The following is a 20,699-nucleotide window of genomic DNA, read 5'->3' as shown; positions in this document are numbered from 1 at the left end:
AACCCATTTTACTCAAGGGAAAATGAGATTATGAGCACAACACCAAAAATTTCTGACATATTAAACAAAAGACAAGAACTAAATAAAAATGGAAGTACAGTTTTTTAACATGTTAAATGACTAATAAATACATAAATACATAAATACTATAGTAAACGTGGCAGTTTACCTTGTGAAAAACCTGACATTTACTTGTGGAAGGGCATGCCCTTCCTGCCAGCCTGCCCACCTCCCACTCCCACCATGCTGTATTTGTGAGGAAGAGAACAAAAGAGATTTTTAAAAAGTGAAAGAAATTGGAGATTAAAAAGAAAAATAACAAGTCTGGACTGTTCCTTAACTTTCTTCTGAGTGGACAGACATTGATAATCCCAGGGCAGTGTGGGAGAGAGACAACAGAAATAACTTAAACCTGTCTTTTTCCGACCTATTCTTTCCCTGTTTTCTGTGCTTGGACTGCAGCTACTTTCTTCCCTACACATTCATTTTAAGACAGCCTTCAGCTCCCTCAGGAGTTTTCAAAATTTCTCTTAGTTCTTAGAATATATGTTTCCCTTTTATAATTTAGAGAAAGGAACCAGCAGCTCATAGTATTTCATCATTGTAGCAGGATTCAGCAAATGTTGTATTACAATTGTTATGTATAATACTTGCAAAGAAAAATCTCTGCTGTATTTGTAGTTATTTCTCCTTTTCATTCTGTATTTTGCTTACTTGCATCTTTCCTCTTTTTTTGCTTGATTAATCTCGCTAAAGGTCTATTTCTATTATTGATTTTATCAAAGAATCAGCTTATGGTTTTGTTAATTTACTACATTATTTTTGTTGTTATATACTTCACTTACTTATTCTTGTTTCCTTTGGTATTCTCTCTTGCTTTTTAAAATACTTCTAAATTGGATGCTTAACTCATGTGTTTAAACATTCTTATTTTATGACAAATGTGTTTAAATCACTTAATTTCCATTATGATTTCATCTTTAACCCAAGGATAATTTAGTAATAGGTTATTCAGTTTCTAAATATGTCTTAAAGCTATTCTTAATTATCTGGATAGCTAATTTTAATCAATTTATGGTTGGAAAACCTAGTATGTATAGAATTAATCCTTCAGCACGAGTAGATCTTCCTTTGTAGCCTATCACATTATTTTTATACATATTCTATATGTGCTCAAAAATAATGTGAACTATCCGATGAGTGGATTATTTACACATCTGATGTCTCAATCTGGTTTACTGTATTGTTTAAAATTTTGATATCTATGCCTATCTTTCCTCTGCTTCAACTATTAATTTCTCAGAGATGTACGTGTGTAAAATAATCCTCTACATTTGTTGACTTATTAATCTATTCATTTCTGTCAGTTGTTGCTTAAATTTGTCACTCTTTTAGCTAACAAGAACTCTATTTTAATATGCTCTAATTTCTTTTTGGTCTCTCGTCCCTTTATCTGTGCTGTTATGCTATTCTCTGTGCATCAGTTTCTTCATCTGAATGTAATATTTTTTACTAGTTGTTAAGAGTAAACAAGTTAATATTTGTAAAGCACTTAGAATAGTACTTGGCATGTAGTATTACGTGTTTGGTTAGTATAAAAATGGCTAGAGGTGGTCATTGAAACCACAGGCATGGTTGAAATCACTTGAGGAGACAGGATAGTTTGAGAAAATAAGAGGATCAATCATCAAGATTTAAGGAACTCTTCTGTTTAATGGCCAAGTGAGGGATAAACCTTCAAAAGAAACTGAAAAGGAGTACATAAAAAAGTAGGAGGAAATCCAAGAAAGTATATTACCAATGGCATCAAGAGTGAAGAATTAATTAACAGCGCTGCTGAATAAAGATTTGAACAAATCTTTATACTATTTGTGATAAATAGCATCAATTGAAACAGCTAAATGAGTGGTTTAATGAGTACAGTGGACACTCTGATGCATCTCCCAGACCTCCCTTGAGAAATGAAGGTCTTATTCTGCCAGTTACTGGGAGTGCTGCCAGCAGACATGCCTCAGCTATCAGCCTCCTTGAGGAATTACTTTGGCTAAGGAGATCATCCTTGCCTAAGGTCATGCACCCTTCCTTGGCAAAGCCTGCATCCTACTGGGGAAAACTTCAAAAGTTCATCTTAAAAAAAAAAAAAAAGGGTCATCTTAATTTTAGAGCTCTATGTGGGATAGTCTAACGCCTTTGTTGAGACTGGGCATCACAACCCAACATCTCCCTCTGCCCAGTTTTGCTCCTTTTTCTTCCCTTCTACAGATACTGATCCCTAATAAACTTCCTGCACACCAAAGTCCATCTCAAGAGTCTGCTTCCCAGGGAACCCAATCTGTGACAATGAGTTTCATTTATTAGAAGTGCTGATGGATATGAGGAGAAGCCAAACTGCAAAGTTAAGAAATGAATGGTGAGAAAATGTAACAAGCCAAGAATAGGCAACTCTTTCAAGTAGTTTTGCTTTCACAGATAGGATGATGATCAGAACCAAGACAGTATTAAGGGTTCACCACTCTGCCCCCTCTTTAGTATGGGAAGTATTTGACTGAAAGATAAATGTCAGTTACACACACAGGATTCGACATCGCTAAAATTTACCTTTAACAAAGGGTGAACAGTAGTTTAAAAGTATTACTTTCTGTATCAGAACATCAAGATCTTTCATCAGTACTAGCTGATTAAGGAGTTAGGAGAATGAGTACCCAGCATTTTTTTAAAAACAAAATAAACCGTTTAACTTGGCTACCATACATCAATCTCCTAAATTTGAGCCAGTTTACATTTTTACTGCCTCTAGCTGATAAAACTGGATCTCCTAAACCACTCCTCCCACAACTTCCTTCTAGTCCCAGCTGAAGCCAGAGACTTAACCTGTTCCTCCGATAAGAGATTTTAACAGCAGGAATCAAGAGACTTCTGCAAAGTTTTTCTCTGGAGATCCAGATAAAGATGCCAAAAAGTTAAGTCTATATGGGGAATTAAACTTTTAGAGAATCAAGTAGTTAACTATATGACAATAAGTAATTTCGAGCGAGGATTAAGGGTGGGGTGGAGAGAGAGATTAGGTTAAATCTCGAAGCAAACCTTCAAGAAAGGAAAAAAACCAAGAAACCCTCAGGAAGTAGCAATAATACAGGCGCTTGCCACAGGCAGGCGTCTAAAATTTTCTCACGCCAGGAGTGCATATGGCTTCAAAAGAGCCCTCCGATGTCTTTTAAAGCACTGGCGGGAGAGGAAACTTACACTTACACTTACAGCGGCGAATACAAAGGAAGAAACTTTGCGATTGACCCCGGAAACATTTTATTTTGCGTAGGTATCTGAAGAATTTTCTTTTGCGATTCGTTACTTGATCCGGAAGAAGAGACAGCAAACGTCACCTGCGATTGGATCGCAGCATAAGGGCGGGGCGTTAGCGAGCCATTCACCTTGGCGACCGGATGTGACGATACCGGAAGCTGCTAGGCTGAGCTTTGCTCTCGCTGGCGGCTTTGGTGGGCGGGGTCGGCCGAGCCCGTCTGGCTTGGTCTTCACCACTGACCCGGCACCGATAGGGGCGGCGCCATTAAGGCCACGCCTCCCGCGCTGATTCCCGGTGACTCTGGAGCGATGTGCTAGGCGCTGAGGAGGCGGAGACTCAGGGCTGTTTTCTCAGAGGTTAGGGACGGACCCGCCCCGTCAGCCTCTTCGACTCTTCCGGTTTCTGGCGGCTGCGCCGCCTCCCTCCGAAGCCTGAGGATACGCCCTCTCGAGAGCCCGCCGTCGCTCTCCTTTCAGCTTCTAACCCCTCTGAGCTGCTACGGGGCAACTCCAGCCCTACATTCTCTCGCTCTGGTTCTCGCCACTTGGAGGACCTCGGCCCCGACACTGCCCCCTTTCCTGGATGTACTGGCCCCTCCCACTCCTCTAAAATGTCCAATAACCTACAGAGGGTCTTCCTGAAACCTACAGAGGAAAAGTCAGGCAACGCCTCGCACTGGTAAGTACCGGTTTCGAATCTCCCTCGACATGGCCGCTCCTCGCCCGTCTCTTAGCAGGATGTCGAGTCGGCCGTCGTTTCCTGACGTTCTGCAATTCAGATGCCTTTGATCCCGCTGGGTGAGCACTCCAGGGGAAGTGCGCGGCAGTTTGGCACTTAGAGCCCTTAGAGCACGTCCCTTTCGGAAACGTAAAACCTCTTCAGAGCCTGACGCAGTCAGCCTCTGCCCTGGCTCCGCAGGACTCCAGCGTCTGAAGTTTCATAGGCTGACAGAGTAGATCTCCACGGGAGAGGAAAATCAACATGGCCGGCGCGCCTGTGTGAGCAAAATCTTCTGGAAGATTCTCGCGCACTCGCAGAAAAACACGCAGCAATCCGCGCGGATTAGCAAGTGCAGCTCAGGTGGCGCTGGACCTTCAGGGAAAATAGCTGTAATTTAAGAGAGTTAGTGAGAAGGAAAGGACATACTTTTGTGTAGTTGATAAGAGTATATGAATATAGAAACTGAAAAATTATTCTGGATAAGGGAATCGATTTTTTTTTTAAATTTCGAATAATAGCTTTATTTGAAGATAAAGAAAAGTGAAAATAGAGAAATTATCATGTAAAATTAATCCCTTCGAACAGCATATTTGAAGCAGGTGTAATGAGAATGTCGTCTCGAATTGGATGTATATGTAGAGGAACTACATTTGTCAGGGGGAGATTCTAGTATTTCTTAGACAATTATTTGTAAATTTAGACAATAGTTTATCACTAACTCAGTGGTTTTTTTAAGCTCATATTAATCAAGAAGAAATAAAACTGGAACAAAATTATTAGCTAAGGTAGAATATTTTAAGGTGTACTCTCCGTGGTTTGTGGGTATATAATAAGTGGCGAGGAGAAAGTTAACGAGTCCCTGCAGAAGGAAAATGTGAAGAAGAAAGCATGGAAATGGAGATGTAAAAATCATGGAAGAGCATTTATGATTGAAGAAAATCGGGCTCACTAGGTTTAATGCTAGCTTTGCTAGTTATTATTTGTGAGGCCAAGTGACCTGGTTTCCAGTCTGTAAATAAGAGCACCTAGAGGTATTTTAAGGATTAAAAGAATGAATATACTAAAATACTTAATGTAGGAAAAATAGAAAAGCATTATTTAAATGTTAGCTATTATTATTATCGTAAGGATACAACTTTACTTCTGTACAAATTTTAGCCCAGGAAGTAGGTAGTTACAAGTGGATATAAAACCTAATTGTAATAAACACTCTAAAAAAGTATGCATAATATTCTAAAGAGAAATGGTCACCAAAAGTGTTGAGCTAAAACCATATCGAAGAACTGCCAAGAAAGAACCATTGTATTTCAGATCTTAACAAGAGCCAGCTTTTGTGCGTGTATGTTTTTTGTTGGCTTCTTTTTGGTGGAAGTTGAGGGGGAAGGCAGAGGTAGTGCCCTGTATAGATATGCAAAAATAGAATTAGTCTTTAATGATTGTTCATTTCTTCTATCTTGTTTTAGTACCTGGATATTTGATAACATCTGATTTACCCTAATTTAACACAATTTGTTTCAGGATTGCATTCTTTTTCAATATCAGAAATTAGATAGAGTAAGAACCTTACTTTTTGTGTATTGTGTAATTTAACTCTATTATCCAGTTTCTACTTCTTTTGGCTATCTATATTTTTAAAACATTACAAGTTGAATTCTGTTTTAGTTACATTCATCAGTTATCTGGAGTTCATTAACTTATTGGTTTATGCATTATTTTTATCATTTTTGAATGCATTTATTTCTTCAAATCCTCTAGATTTTAAATCACATACTTCAGACATTTACAAGATGCCTTTCTGAAACTATTTGACATTTACTTTGGTTATTGATTGCATATTTGATTCTATTCTTTTTTATAAGTAACAGTCTGCATGATGTCCAAATATACTTTTGCAAATAGTTGGATTAATGTCATCTATTTAGTTTATTGGAAGCTTCATTTTTTAATATTTCTTATATTTTGATGGTACAAAATCATTTTTTTCATAAGTGTAAAATGACTATATGATTTTATTATTTTCTGTAGATACTTGAATTTTTCTTGAGTTACTTCTTTCCTGCTGTAAAGTTTTTCAGTACTGTGATACAGAATGTTTATTGTTTAAAAAGTATCTCTTCATCAGTGCATAAAATGTAAAACCCAAATTTAATCTTATAGTACAAAGGAAAAATCTGGAAGATATTTGTGACAGTAAACATTAAGTTTATTTAGATTTGGACTTCATATGCAAAGAGCAAAGCAGAAGTCAGAATGGTACAGTAGAGTTACAAAGACCTTGGTAGAGTTATAGAGACCTAGGTTCATATTCTAGGTCACCACTTATTATCTGTATCGTTCAAACATTTGGTTAAAAAATGTTCACTGAGTGCCTGCTATGTGACAGACTGTGCTAAATTGAGAGACTGACTAAAGAGTAGGATATGGGCCATGCCCATGAAAAACCTTAAGTCTAGAGGTGGATATGATGTAATACAGTTTTTAATAGTGTTATGCACAGGATGATGCTGTGAGGGCATACAGAAAGGGAATTGTAGGAAAGGTTTCTGGAGTGGCTGAGTTGGGGAATGTAAGTCTCAGCTATCCAATTAAAGATGAATGCAGGCTATGCCCAGGAAGAGGGAATTGATTAAAAAAAAAAAAGCAGCAGTATGACTTATTACTAGTAATAAGTAGGATAAATAGAGAGCTCTTAAGGGTTTGCTGAAAAGATTAGACTTCATCTGTTGGAGAGGCTTCAGAGGATTTTAAGAAAAGAACTGTCATGGTCAGGTGTCGTTTTAGGTAACTGATGGCAGTGTGGATTTGGGGGTGAGGGGTCTGGCATATAAGGATTCTATTTCAGTTGTCCTTTCAGATATTCTGAGAGCCTGCACTAACTAATGTAGAGCAAGGGTTGGATTCAAAGAAATATAGAAAGGAAAATAGGCAGACCTTGTCAGTGAATTGGCATGAAGAAAAGTGGATCAATTATGATGCCAATTTTCTGGGTAGATATTGGTAAATTAATTGAGGTGAGGAATACACCAAGAAAGCAATCAGCGAGATATTTGAATCTGAAACTCAGGCAGGGTCAGAGCTGAAAATAGAGAGTGATAGGCTGTTGGCTTCTATCTGCCTTTGACCCTTTGTTCTTAAATAGGGAGCTAAAATGGGTGTCTTCAGCAGGGGGCTTGGTTTGGTTAGACAGATAATGTTTCATTGTCAGTTTAGTGTGCATTTAGTTTTGTACAGTGTAAGTGTTATTATCTTTGCTTTTGTGATTTGTGTGTGTGTGTGTGCGTGTACGAGAGAGAGAGAGAGAGAGAGAAAGACACACATACCATATGGCTAACTGAAATCTATTTCTCATTAATCTCTCAGTTTATTCATGAATTTTTGGGACTCTGTTATATTGGGGTTATGCTAAAATAAATACAAGAAAATGGATGGGATTGCCCAAGAAATCATGTCCCTGAATAAGTTATTTAATATTACTAAATCTTCGTTTACTCAACTATAAAATAGGAATGGCAATACCTACCTTGTTGGACTGTTTATTAGGGTTAGAGTTAATGACAACTGTTTACAATAACATTTATTATGTATATAATATTATATGGTAAATATTATCATATATATTGTTACATTATGTACTTGTGTATGTTATGTATGTACATAATGTTGAATCAGAGAGAGTAAGATGGAAAAAAGTCTCTTAGTTGAAAATTTTGCAAAATTATCTACGAAATGTTTAGTAACCTGCAAAATTTTTATCATTCCATATCTAATCTGTAAATGCTTCACTCAAAATTAGAATAGTCAAAAATGTCAGAAGTTATATAATATTATAAGTATGTTTAATATATCTTTTATTAAATTTCTCACATTTTCAAAGGATCACTTGATTCATTTACAAGTTCTTGGACACCAATTATATATTTTAGTGGAAGATGATATCTAACATATATTGGGAGCTTATTAAAATCCCAACCAGTTATAGCAAACCTTTACAAATGAAGAAAGATTCAAAGAGGTTAAGTAAATTTACCAAAGTCAATCAACTAATAATTGGAAGAGCCAGGATTAGAAGCCCATAATCTTTCTAATGTATTCCTGTGTTCTCTTTTAAAGCCTTAAACTGTATTAGTTTTCCAGTGTAGTTTCTCAGTTCAAATCCTAGTTGGTTTAAAATAATTAATATGTTGATTACTCTTCTTTTTAAGTGACTTAACCAGAGCATGGGATGCAAAGTCTGGTTCTAGTTTTAGTTCTAACCTTAGCTAACAGAATATGATCTTTAAGAAAACAGAATCTTTATAGGGTTTTAGTATGTTAAGTGGAAGGTCTCTTCTATAGCTGAAAAAATATATATATTGATTGAAGAAGTATGAACTTCACCCTGATTTTATCACTTCTTTCCTTAGCATTCTGCATTTCAGTTTAATTTTTAGAACTCATTCCATTTGTTACTAGGAAATCACAGATTTTTAAAAAAATCAGAGCTTGTAGGATTCAATTCAGCTAATATTGTCTACAGTGTGCCAGTCGCTCTATTAGGTGTAGAGAATATAGATATGAATAGGATAACCTACCCTTAAGGAATTTATGGGCTCTGGTAGATTGTATGAATCTCTACTGATATACTGACATAGAAGAAACTATTTTCCTTCCCTTTTATGGAGGGGAAATGGAGAAGAGAGGAAAAATCCGTGATTAGATTTGAAAAGAGTTTGTGCAATATAAATGTTTTTTATAAAGCGGAAATATAGGGGCCATATAATAAAGTATGTGAATGACGTATCAGAAGCCTGTGTGATTTGTTTAACTAATATGCCAATTACAATGTGTTTGCCCCATGCAAATAATTAATTATAAAAGCGTGTGTTCTGCTCTGTTGAAGCTTCTAATCTGTTAGCCAGGTGTTACTGACAAATGAAGTACATAAACTAAATGAGACTAAACAATAAAGGTATTGAGACATTTCAATATGTTTGAAATATTTGAAAGAGCTGCCTTATTTTTTATATAATTTTTTGAGGGCCTACTGTGCTTGGTATTGGAAGAACAGTTACAGAATAAATGATATAGTCTCTGACCATAAGGGGTTTCAATCTCACTGAGAAAAAAAATACTTTACTCATTTTTTTAAATTAGCTAATAGATCAAAGGCCATATAGAACGCATTATATAACTCATTATATATAATGCTATATATAGCATTAGTGGCACCAATGAGAGTGCTTTAGGGATTCCAAGTTGGAAGAAATTAATATGAGTTTGAGTGACTAGCAGATATTTCATGGAGAAGATAGATTGATCCTCAATTTATAACTATGTTTTAAATTGTTAGAGAAGAAAAAAAAAATTAAAGAATACTTAGAGTAAATAATGTACATGAGACAATCCAGAATAGTAGAGACCTTTCTGGTAAGACCAGAGATTTTATGCTGAGACGTTCTAGGCAGTACTGTTGTAGAGATTGGTTGGGGCTAGATTGTAGATGATTTTCATGTCAGGCTGAATTGGCAATGATGAATTACTGAAACTTTGAACAAGGAGGTAACAGGATGAAAACAATGATTTAGTCTGCCAGAGATACATAATAATAATGGCCACAGTCAGAAAAACTAGTTTAAAAGTCAGAGCCAAACATAGGGATGAGATAATGAGGACTAGATACAAGGTGATGCAGGTCTGATCTAGGAAGTAGAAGTGGCAAAGGTAAAGAAAGAGAATATGAGTAAGAGCTGTAAAAAAGAAAAAAAACTTTATAGACTTGGTGATTCATTCAGTATACATTTATTGAATGTTTATCCTTTGTAAGCATCTATACAAAGTACTGTGGGTGAATTAAAGGTGAATAAAGAGGGTGGTAAAGATAGAGATTACTAGGTGATTTAAGACCTAAGTGACCTGGAAAACAGTAGTGCTGACACATGACTGGATGGTAAGATAGAGTAGTAGTTTTCAGTACAGAGTAATTTTAACTTTAAAGTAATGGTATTAAAAGTGAAAATGTTTGGTCAGACATCACAAATATGGAATTGAGGTCAATATTAGGGGATAGAATAAAAGGATATAACATGAGAGTCATTATTGCAGAAGAGATAGTTGAAGGTAATAGTTGAAGGTTTGAACTGTTACCTTGGTGCAGTCTTTAAGGAAGAATGCCTTTTTTAAATTTTATTTTTTTATTGAAGTATGGTTGATTTACAAAGGAAGAATGTGTTAAAGGAAAAACAGGGTCAAGAACTGTACTTTGGGGAGAAGTCATAGTTGGATACTTAAAATGCAGAAAATGAATAAGAAAGGGAACATTGAGAAAGACAAGAAATATTGTACACAATGGAAATCGTGGTAGGAAGAGGTTCAAGATGGAGGGATAATTAGCTACCAGTGTTAATTTCAGCAGCGAGCACCTAGGGAATGAGTATAAAGCCAGATTTAACTGTGAGGACATATTTTGTAATCTTTGAGAATAAGGTGTCGTAGAATAATGGGAAAGAAAATAGATTGCAGAAGACAGTGGGCTTCAAGAAAACTTTTTGGCATATCAGTGACAGGAAGTTGGTAGGTGGTCCTAATTATGGTTCATTAACACCATCTACCAACTTTCTGTCACTGAACTTGGCACCCACGTCCCAATCTTCTCTCTAATCCTACATGACTTTAGCATCTGTATGGATAACCTCTTTGTCACCTGGTCATTCAGTACAAAGATCTTTTTCCTCAGTTTTTTCTCCATTCTATCACCAGCTATCCAATTCTGTAGTTCTTGTTATCAGATGAAATTGCTGCATCTACAAAATTCTTGATTTAGGCATCCTGCTTTCCAAACACCAGCTCCTATATTTTAGCTTAGTTGTTTAAGTATTCCCACTCTGACTGTTCTTTATCTGGCCCTCAGTCCATTCCCTTTATTTTCTCCCTATACATTAGCCTTTTATGTTCTCATTTCCTTCCCATCTAGTATAGATTCTGCATTTCATCATCTGATAATTTTTTTCAGTACCCTAAAATCTTTTACTCCTCTTTGATTTTTGTTATACCCTTCTGAAGCCACCCCAATCTTGGATGAACTCAGTGATTTACTTTCTCTGCCTATACCTAGTGAAACAAAGAGGCTCTCATGAGCACAGGTTGGTATTACTATGAATTCATGATCATTACCTATCTCCCTGGGCCATCAACACTGCCTGATGACTGATATTTTCTGAGGTCAGCTTATTTTTTCACAAAGACTGTTTCAAATCTTTTTGATTGTCCTCAAATCTCTCCCTGTTCTTGCTCTTCTTAGCAAATGATGTCATGTCCTTATTTCATAGTGCAAGTAAAAGCCACTAGATCAGAATTACCTCAACCTTCTAACGCCAAAGCTTTAAACTTACCTGCAAATGCATCTAACCTCTCTTCCAGTTCTGATGAAAAGAGATACTTCTCCAGCTCTCTTTAAGGTTCAGTCCCTTCAACTGTCTTATGGTCTCAATTTCCTACCTCCTTTTCAAACTTTACATTATTAATTACCCCTCTTTCTCCTTTATTACCAGTCTCTTCCTTTCATTGGCTCACATGAGTATTTATGCTCTAGTTAACCTAACATTAAAAAAAAAAGAAAGAAGAAAAGATCTTTTCTTTGACCCCATTTAATTTCCAGCTGCTTGCCAGTTTTTCTCTTCCTCTTACAGTCAAAGTTCATAAAAGAGTTGTCCTTGCTGTCTTCATATTCTTTCTTCATATTCACTCCTACCAACTTCTTTCCCCACCAAACTGCTCTTTTAAAGCCATCAATGATCCTCATGCCATTAATTCCAGTATACATTTTTAACCTGCATCCTACTTGGCCTCTCAGAAACTTTCAATAGAATTGCCCAATTTTTTTGAAATTCTCTCTTCCTTTGGCTTCCATTGCACCAGAATCTCTTGGTTTTCTTTCTACCACTCAAAGAAGGTGGGAAGCTGATGAAATGTTTTAAGCAAGGAAGGGCTAGCGTTAGAGTGCTGAGTAATTTGAAGAGGAGATGGTAGACTGAGGAAAAGACCAGTTATGAAGCTACCATAATAGACCAAGCCAGAGATGGACTAGAGTGAGAACAATTGATTTGGAAACGATTGAATAGATCAAGAGAAATTTAGGAGTTAATATCAACAGGATTTTGTGATAGGTTGAATACAGATGATAAGAAAGCTAGAATTACTTGTGCAGATTTAGGCATCTAAGATAGTTTGGATGCCATTTACTGAAGGAAAAACACTGGAAAAGACCATGTTGAGTTTTAGGTGCATTTGAGGTTCTGAATGGAAATGTCAAGAGGGAAGTTGGACATATAAGCCTGAATCTCAAAAGAGCTAAGATATAACTATTTGAATTGTTGATAAATAAATGGAAATTTAATTGAAGTCATGCATATAAAATAAATCATCTGGGGGAAAGCTTACAGAATAAGAAGAGAAGAATTTACTCTAAGCTTTGGTGAATTCCAACATTTTAAGGTTGATTCAAGCAGGATGAGTTGGCAAAGAAGACTGAGGAGTCACTACAGGGATAGAAGTATGTCATATCTAGGAAACCTTGGGAAGGAAATGTTTAAAGAAAAGGAGTGAGCATTTTTGTACTCTTCCAAATACATCATTTATCTCAATAAAAATTGCCTATTTACATGTCCATGTACCTAGCATTTTAAGTTCTTTTAGGGATTGTGGGTTGAACTAGCTTACAGGCTAGCAAACATTTTCTGTAAAGGACCAGATAGTAAATATTTAGGCTTTATAGGCCATGTGATCTTTGCTGCAACTACTTAACTCTGTTGTTGCAGCAGAAAGCAGCCATGTACAATACATCAAAAATGGGTGTGACTGTGTACTAATAAAACTTTATTTATGGATACAGAGTTTTGAAACAATTTTCATATATCACAAAATGTTATTTTTGTGATTTTTAAAAATTAAAATATAAAGACCATTCATAGCTTGTGTACTATACAAAAACAGGGAGGGGGCCAGACTTGGCCCCAGGCTGTAGCTTACTGAGCTACATAACTGAGTCTGGTGCCTAAACCATAACAGACACTCAGTAAATTTTGGTTTAATTAAGTTCTGATCCAGTTTTTATTTGCTTTTTGGGGGATAGGGAGAAGGTGAAGGTGGGTTTTCTTCTTCAAGCTGTCAAAGCAAGAATTCATACTTTTCTTTATGTTCATACTTCTTTAGAGATTAACTTTTAATTTATTGAAAGTAAATATAACATTTTGAAGTGCTATCAAAGGGCCAGAAAACTTTTAAGTATTTATAAGGATATAATTATGTTATTTGGGGTTGCAGAAAGGTAAAACTGAATCCAGTGCTTCCTAGGATACATAGAATTTTTGGCTTTGATTTGTATTAATACCTGAGGCTTTAAAAACACCTATAGGCAGTAAAACACACCTTTACACTACTGAGAATTCTAATTATTATTATTTTTCATTCTTAAATTTTTTTCATTTAATCTTAGTCATGTAAGGCCATATTGGGTCTAAAGGACATGGACTCTGTACCCATATTGCTGGAATTTAGTATGAGAGAGAATATGTAGACCAGTGGAAAAAAAACATTAATATATGATGACAACTTGTGATATGTACCATGAAGGAAATTAACAGATGTAATATTATTACCTGTGAAGGAAGAGCAAGGGTAGTTAAGATGGCCAGAGAATGTATCTTCTGGGAAGTATCATTTATGTTGAGAGTTGAGTATATGGGTAGGTGAAGAATAACTAAGTAGCATGTGTAGTCACCCTGAGTCCCATGAGGGTTTAGTATTTTCCAAGAACTGAAGGATGGTTTCGGGTATGTATAACTTGAGATGTCTGCATTTAAGTAATCTACAAATAATTGATTATACAAACAGGTACAGATTATATTGATTTTTAAAAAAAAATTCAGACAATCTGTACTAAGTAATAGCTGATAACTACTAATAGAATCAAAGTAGGCTAAGTTAAAAAAATTATTGACTTTCAGTGTATGCCACATTCACTGAAAACCATTCAGCTGAAATGATGTTGCTATTATAAATATGGGTTGACCGACAATTGGAACTAATATGAGTAATTGCCATACCAAGAGCTGTTTAACACCAAACATCAAACATGCTGGAACAATAAATCAAAGAAGAAACTGGTTCCTACATGAGTAACTCAGTTTAGTCTCCAGAAATGTGGCAAACTAAGGTATCATCTTAAGAGATGCCTTAAGCACAAGAATAGCTGACAGTAGAACTTGTCATTATCAGTGGGAAGAATACAGAACAGATTGGGTAGGGGGAGAAAAGAGCGAGGGAAATAGAATAAGCATACATGGAGGTAAAATAAGAATCCTGGTCAATAATAGTAAAGGAGAAGGACTAGAGGAAAGAATTTAAGGAAAAGAAGGAAGGATGCTAATAGTTTAAGAGGAGCATATTCTAGTAGCTGAAATTTTATACAGGGTAAAACTTAGAAAAGTCTACTTTTAGGAATAAATGCTGATATCTTATACCCATTGCCTAATCATGTGAGGAGATCTAAATCAAAGCTGACCATATCTTTGATTATCTATTCTACTTCTTCAAAATCTTTCTTTTGCAGTATTTCACTTTAAAAACTCAAAGTGACAAATTACATACTTACATTATTATATTTTATAAATTTTTATTTTTAAAACATAGTATTTGCAAATACTTGTTTTTAAATAAAATGTATATACCGTGTAGTATGTTGTATTTATTTACGCAATGTTCTTTTAAGTGTTTCAGGCTGCATGTACCAAGTAGTTCAGACGATTGGCTCGGATGGAAAAAATCTTCTGCAATTACTTCCAATTCCTAATTCCTCTGGAAATCTTATACCACTAGTTCAATCTACAGTCATGTCTGATGCTTTGAAAGGGAATACAGGAAATCCAGTTCAAGTTACTTTTCAGACTCAGATTTCCAGCTCTTCCACAAGTGCATCAGTTCAATTGCCCATTTTTCAGCCAGCCAGTTCTTCAAACTATTTTCTTACAAGAACAGTAGACACAGCAGAAAAAGTTAGAGTTACTTCTGTGGGAACTGAAAATTTTACCTCATCAGTTTCTAAAGTTCAGAGTCATGGTGTGAAAATTGATGGACTCACCATGCAAACGTTTGCTGTTTCTCCCTCCTCAACACAAAATGATTCATCTTATATTTTAGTAAATACCCAGAGTCTTCCAATGACTGTGAAGTCTCCGGTTTTGCCTTCTGGGCATCATTTACAGATTCCAGCCCATGCTGAAGTGAAATCTGTACCAGCGTCTTCATTGCCTCCTTCAGTTCGGCAAAAGATACTTGCAACTGCAACCACAAGTACCTCAGGAACAGTTGAGGCCTCCCAAATACCAACTGTTATTTATGTATCTCCTGTAAATACAGTGAAAAATGTAGTTACCAAGAACTTTCAAAACATTTACCCAAAACGTGTTACAGAAATAGCAAAGCCAATGATACTAAATACCACACAGATTCCAATGAATGTTGCTAAAGAGACACAATTAAAAGGTGGTCAGCATTCTCAAGCTGCTCCAGTGAAATGGATTTTTCAAGAAAATCTACAGCCTTGCACTCCATCTCTTGTTCCTGTTAAATCTTCAAATAATGTGGCTTCAAAGATTTTAAAAACTTTTGTAGATAGGAAAAGTTTGGGAGATAATACTGTGAATATGCCACCATTGAGTACCATCAGTCCTGGTGGGACACAATCCAAAAGTATGCCTATTAAAGATAATGCTTTGGTTATGTTTAATGGGAAAGTCTATCTATTGGCTAAAAAGGGGACAGATGTTTTGCCATCACAAATTGACCAAGAGAATTCTGTTTCTCCTGATATTCCACCAAGAAAAGATACATCACAGATAGTAAGTTCAAGTCCAGTCACAGAAATATCCAGAGAGGTTGTAAATATTGTTTTGGCTAAAAGTAAATCTTCCCAGATGGAGACAAAATCACTTTCAAATACCCAGCTTGCTTCCATGGCCAATCTAAGTGCAGAGAAGAATAAGAAAGTGGAGAAACCATCTCTTTCTACCCCAAACCCACATAGTATGAACCAATCCATTAACTACTTAAAGCAGAGTAAGACTTTATTCTCAAAGCCAGACTTTCCAGATGGATTTAGTACAGGACAAAATTCCCCCAGAAAAGGAAATATCATCCACAGCATAGAGAAAATAAGTTCCTCTGTTGATGCAACAACTGTTACTTCACAACAGTGTGTTTTCAGAGACCAAGAACCAAAGGTAATTTTCCCATGTTAGGGTGTTCTTTTTATCTATGTATATAGAAAATTTTTCTATCTTAATTCTCAAAGTTAGTTATCTATGATACCTCTCTGTCCCTCCTCTCCCATCCTCCTCTTCATCACACACATACCATATGCACATGAATGCTTAATTAAGTCAAAGCTTTCATCTGAAGGAAATGTTTGAGGAGTGTAATAGAGCTGAAGCAGTATTTTTCTCTAGAATCATTTGGCATGCCAAGTCTTCAAAGCAAAATTAAACAAACAAATCACAGAGCAACAAGACTTAGAAGAGTTGGAGAAGGATAATGTGAATTCAAAGCTCAGTAAAATTGTGTGTGTGTGTAGATATATATATATATATATACACATACATACATATATTTGTATACATAAATACATATACATGCATACATATATACTTAAGAGCTTGCTTTTAGTATATGAAGAGATTAATATTATGCACAGAGCAGAGCTGGGATTTGTTTGTTTGTTTTGTGGTGGTAGGGAGATATCTGGCAACTTTTTTAGGTAGATGGTAGAAGGGGCAAGATATGGCTAATTAATACCCTTCAGTCATTTGTGGAAAAAGAATTTATCAACATCTTGATTGGATTGTTTGGTTGTTTTTTGTTTTTTTAGTATACAAGTCTCCTGTTCCTCTTTTTAGCCCTTCTTTCTGACTCATTCAATTACTCAACATATCCACATAGTTATCCTTCTGTTCTACTTAAGATATGTGTATGTGTAATCACTAAATATTTGTACCCACCTTTTCCTTCTTAGAGGTCTACTTAATAATATTCAGTATTTCTCCCCTTCAGTACAGAATTCAATGAACTCCAGAGATGTAAGGAGGTAAATTCTGATTAAGTAAAAGATTGATTAAAGCTATGAGTTTTCCAAAAGATGACAATTTCCAACATAATGTTATATTGATTATTTTTAACTTATCATTAGTCTGTATTCTCATTTCATTTGTTTGAGAATTAACTACCTGTTACTTTCCTAGTACAAGAAAGTAAAATTGTAGGAGAACATTTTGGTTTTGCTCAGTTAAGTTCAGCTTTTCAAATGTGGGTGGTAAGGCAAGAGTAATACAATCCAATCATTTAGGACTTTAAAGCATAGCAATTTAAGTAAGATGAGGTAATCACTTAGTTGCTAGTCCGATAAAATAGCTTAAGTAATTGGCAGTATTGTTTGTGTGTTTTCTTTTCCTATTTCCAGATCCAGAATGAGATGGCATCAACATTAGAAAAAGTTACTCAAGAAAGAAATGACAAGAACAATTCCCAAGGAAGAAGCAATAAGGCCTCATATCTGAACAATGATGCTGAACTTAGAAAGATATTTGGTCTCACTAAAGATTTGAGAGTGTGCCTTACTCGGATTCCTCACCATTTGGGCTCTGGAGGAGGTTTTGATTCTTTTAGCTGTTTGGTGAAAAGTGATACTTACAAAGAGACAGAGTTTATAGTGAAGGAGGAAGGCAGAAAACAGGTAATAGATTTTAAAGTGTCCTTTGTAGGTACTCCAAAGATATATGAATGTATTAATTTTCTTGATTTTTTTTTTAGTCTTGTGCATTAATATGAATGATAGTTGTTACCAAATTTGCACATATATGTATTATACTAAAACAATGTTAAGAAGAACCATATATGCACAGGTAAAAATGCATCCCCAGTTAATTAAAAATGTTGCTTTAGGGAATTCCCTACCAGTCCAGTGGTTAGGACTCCAAGCTCTCACTGCTGAGGGTCCCAGTTCAATTCCTGGTCAGGGAACTAAGATCCTGCAAGCCACATGGCACAGCCAAAAAAAATAAAAAGGAAAAAGAAAAGAAAAGAAATGACAGAAATGCAGGGAAAATATAAGCATGCAGATACTCACTGCATTATTACTTTAATTTAAACATCTTAAGAAATCTACACAATGATGAAAATAAAATCTCTATAACTTTGCTTACTGTCATTCTACTTATAAATATTTCATTATTGTATAATATCCTGAACTTCAGATATGAAACCAGTCAACCTTTCTCAGTGATAATCTTCCCTATGTGCCTACTCTGCAGAGGAAAAATAAATAAATTCTGTTTCTTATGCTCTTCACAAATGGTTGTTAGGTTTTCATAGTAGATCAATATAGCTTCTAATATTTGACTTAAGCAGGAATATGTGAATTATATTTTGTTGAGTTGAATTTAATGGCTAAATATTTGTATCTGCAAACTTTGTTAAATTCGAGAGCACACTATTCAGCAATAATATTTTGTTTTTCTTTTGGAATCTTACTCAACATTGCAACAGGGTTTTGATAAGAAAAGAAAAGCAAAAACCAATAAGAAGATGGATCACACAAAGAAGAGAAGAACTGAGAGTGTTTATAACACAACTGTAAATGGAGGAACTAATGTCACCAGTTCCCAACTCGTTAGCAGTATTTTACCAACTTCAAATGTGTCACACCATAACATTCTCAGAGGCCGCAACAAAACCAGGGAAGAAAAGAGATCTGAGGTAGAACACTGTACCCATGGGAACCAAGAGAAAGGCACATTGACTTCAAATACAGCTTTTGAGCAAAGCCATTCCTTCAATAAAAATTATACTGAAGATATTTTCCCCATGACACCACCAGAGTTAGAAGAAACCATTAGAGATGAAAAAATAAGAAGACTTAAGCAGGTGCTGAGAGAAAAAGAAGCAGCTCTTGAAGAAATGCGTAAGAAGATGCACCAAAAATAATAAAATGTTGCTATACGTAAAGACTTCAGTGAAATAGCTGTGTTTTTTCATATACTTTAGCACTGAGTTAATTATAGATGCATTCTGAAAGTGTCTTTGAATATGAAACTTGTCTTTTCATCAGTTGATTATAAAATTTTATTTAAGGAATACAGAAAAGGTTGATTATATGACTTTTGTGAATAATCTCATGGGGTATCTGAATCTTTGTCTAGATACCTTTTTTTGGAAGGAAAAGTTTTCTATTTTTCTATTACTTTAACTTGAATTCCCCAAGTTTGAATATTTGTTATTGTTTGTACATTTAGCTAAATTGCTCAGATGTTATTCCAACAATAGGTAATTATTGTGTACTTTTTAAATTATACAATCGAACAGAGGAAATCAGCTCTAAACTTAGCTTTTCCAATGGGCTTGTATATGTATATGTCTCTTTACCCATAACATGATACATTCTACTCACCATTGTTGTAAGTTTTTTAAAAATTTCATGAAAGAAAATGTATTATAGCAGCATTATTTAAAAATTCAAACATTTCTCAAGAGTGAGGGACATTTGTTTTGTAACTTTTACAAAATAGTTTCATACAATACAAAATGGGTTTTAGAATTCAGGCTGTATAGCGTATTGTTTGCTTAAAGTGATATGTTATTATTCCTAGGCAAATGCTTCCTTTTTTGGTGGGGTGGGGGAATATGTACATATGTGACTTGGATTGTGTGAAAAGTAAATCTGAACGTGGCCACATTAAAAACTTTTTAAAATTGTAAAGTGTAGTTTTTCATAATAGAGGCAGATATTTTCCTATCTGGTTATCTTTGATTTGGCGAGTTGGAGAATGGTGTAAAGATGGGGATTAAGGGGGAGGAAAAGGTTATTTTTTAAAAATGATTAACAAATTCCTGGAAGTAGGGTCAAATAAAACCTGGACCTTGGCAACAAAATAGAAAACAGTAAGTCAAAAAATACTGAGAGGGAGTAGAACAAATGCAAACTGAGCATCAGCTAGATTCTCTTCCCTTTTTGGGTTTTTGTAACAGCTTTGTTAAGATAATTTGTATATCATAAAGTTCACCCTTTTGAAGTGTACAACTCGGTGGTTATATTCACAGAGTTGTGCAACCATCAACATGATCTAATTTTAGAACATTTTCATTACCCCCAAAAAACCTCCTACCCATTAGCAGTCACTCCCCAGACCCTCCTTTCCCCAGCCTTTGGCAACCACCAACACTTTCTGTCTCTATAAATTTGCCTGTTTGAATAATGCAGATATTCATATGCATGGAATGAATCATTCAATATATGTCCCTTTGTGACTGGTTTCTTTCACTTAGCTTAATGTTTTCAAGTTTCATCTGTGTTGTGGCATGTATTAGTACTTAATTCTTTTTTAATTGCTGAGTAATATTCCACTGTATGGATATAACACACTTTGTTTATCATTCATTTGTTTATGGACATTTGGGTTGTGTACACATTTGGCTACTAGGATGTTATGTTGCTGTGTTGCTCTGAATGTTTGGGTACATGTTTTGGTGTGGACATAATGTTTTCAAGTCTCTTGGGTATATACCTAGGAGTGTAATTGCTGGTCATACCCTAACCCATTGAGGAACTGCCCAACTATTCCAGGCAGATTTTTCTCCCCCTACTCCACCAAAATGG

General features: G+C 35.4%; 1 protein-coding gene across 3 annotated transcripts; it reads left to right on the top strand.

Annotated features, from left to right (window-relative positions):
• Positions 1–3,273: 3,273 nt before the first annotated feature.
• LRIF1 (ligand dependent nuclear receptor interacting factor 1) lies at positions 3,274–19,397 on the top strand. 3 transcript variants are annotated; one of them, XM_036826492.1, is made up of 4 exons: positions 3,274–4,098; positions 14,766–16,275; positions 17,508–17,780; positions 18,593–19,397. In XM_036826492.1, exons 2-4 carry the CDS (start codon positions 14,779–14,781, stop codon positions 19,028–19,030), a joined length of 2,208 nt encoding a protein of 735 aa, XP_036682387.1. In that variant the 5' UTR covers positions 3,274–4,098; positions 14,766–14,778; the 3' UTR covers positions 19,031–19,397. The 3 variants fall into 3 exon arrangements, with proteins under 3 accessions (XP_036682387.1, XP_036682380.1, XP_036682396.1); XM_036826485.1 differs by having other exon boundaries at positions 3,275–3,979; XM_036826501.1 differs by lacking the exon at positions 14,766–16,275 and having other exon boundaries at positions 3,280–3,979.
• The last annotated feature ends 1,302 nt before the right edge of the window (positions 19,398–20,699 follow it).

This window comes from Balaenoptera musculus, chromosome 1 (assembly GCF_009873245.2).
Source record: "Balaenoptera musculus isolate JJ_BM4_2016_0621 chromosome 1, mBalMus1.pri.v3, whole genome shotgun sequence".
NCBI lineage: Eukaryota > Metazoa > Chordata > Mammalia > Artiodactyla > Balaenopteridae > Balaenoptera > Balaenoptera musculus.
This window is presented reverse-complemented; position numbering and strand designations above follow the sequence as displayed.

Bases quoted from the DNA above. Each gene is read 5' to 3' on its own strand.
- LRIF1 (XM_036826485.1), top strand. From the start codon at position 3,912: ATGTCCAATAACCTACAGAGGGTCTTCCTGAAACCTACAGAGGAAAAG. The intron at 3,980-14,765 runs GTAAGTACCGGT...TGTTCTTTTAAG, and splicing joins TCAGGCAACGCCTCGCACTG to TGTTTCAGGCTGCATGTACC. The intron at 17,781-18,592 runs GTAATAGATTTT...ACATTGCAACAG, and splicing joins AGGAGGAAGGCAGAAAACAG to GGTTTTGATAAGAAAAGAAA.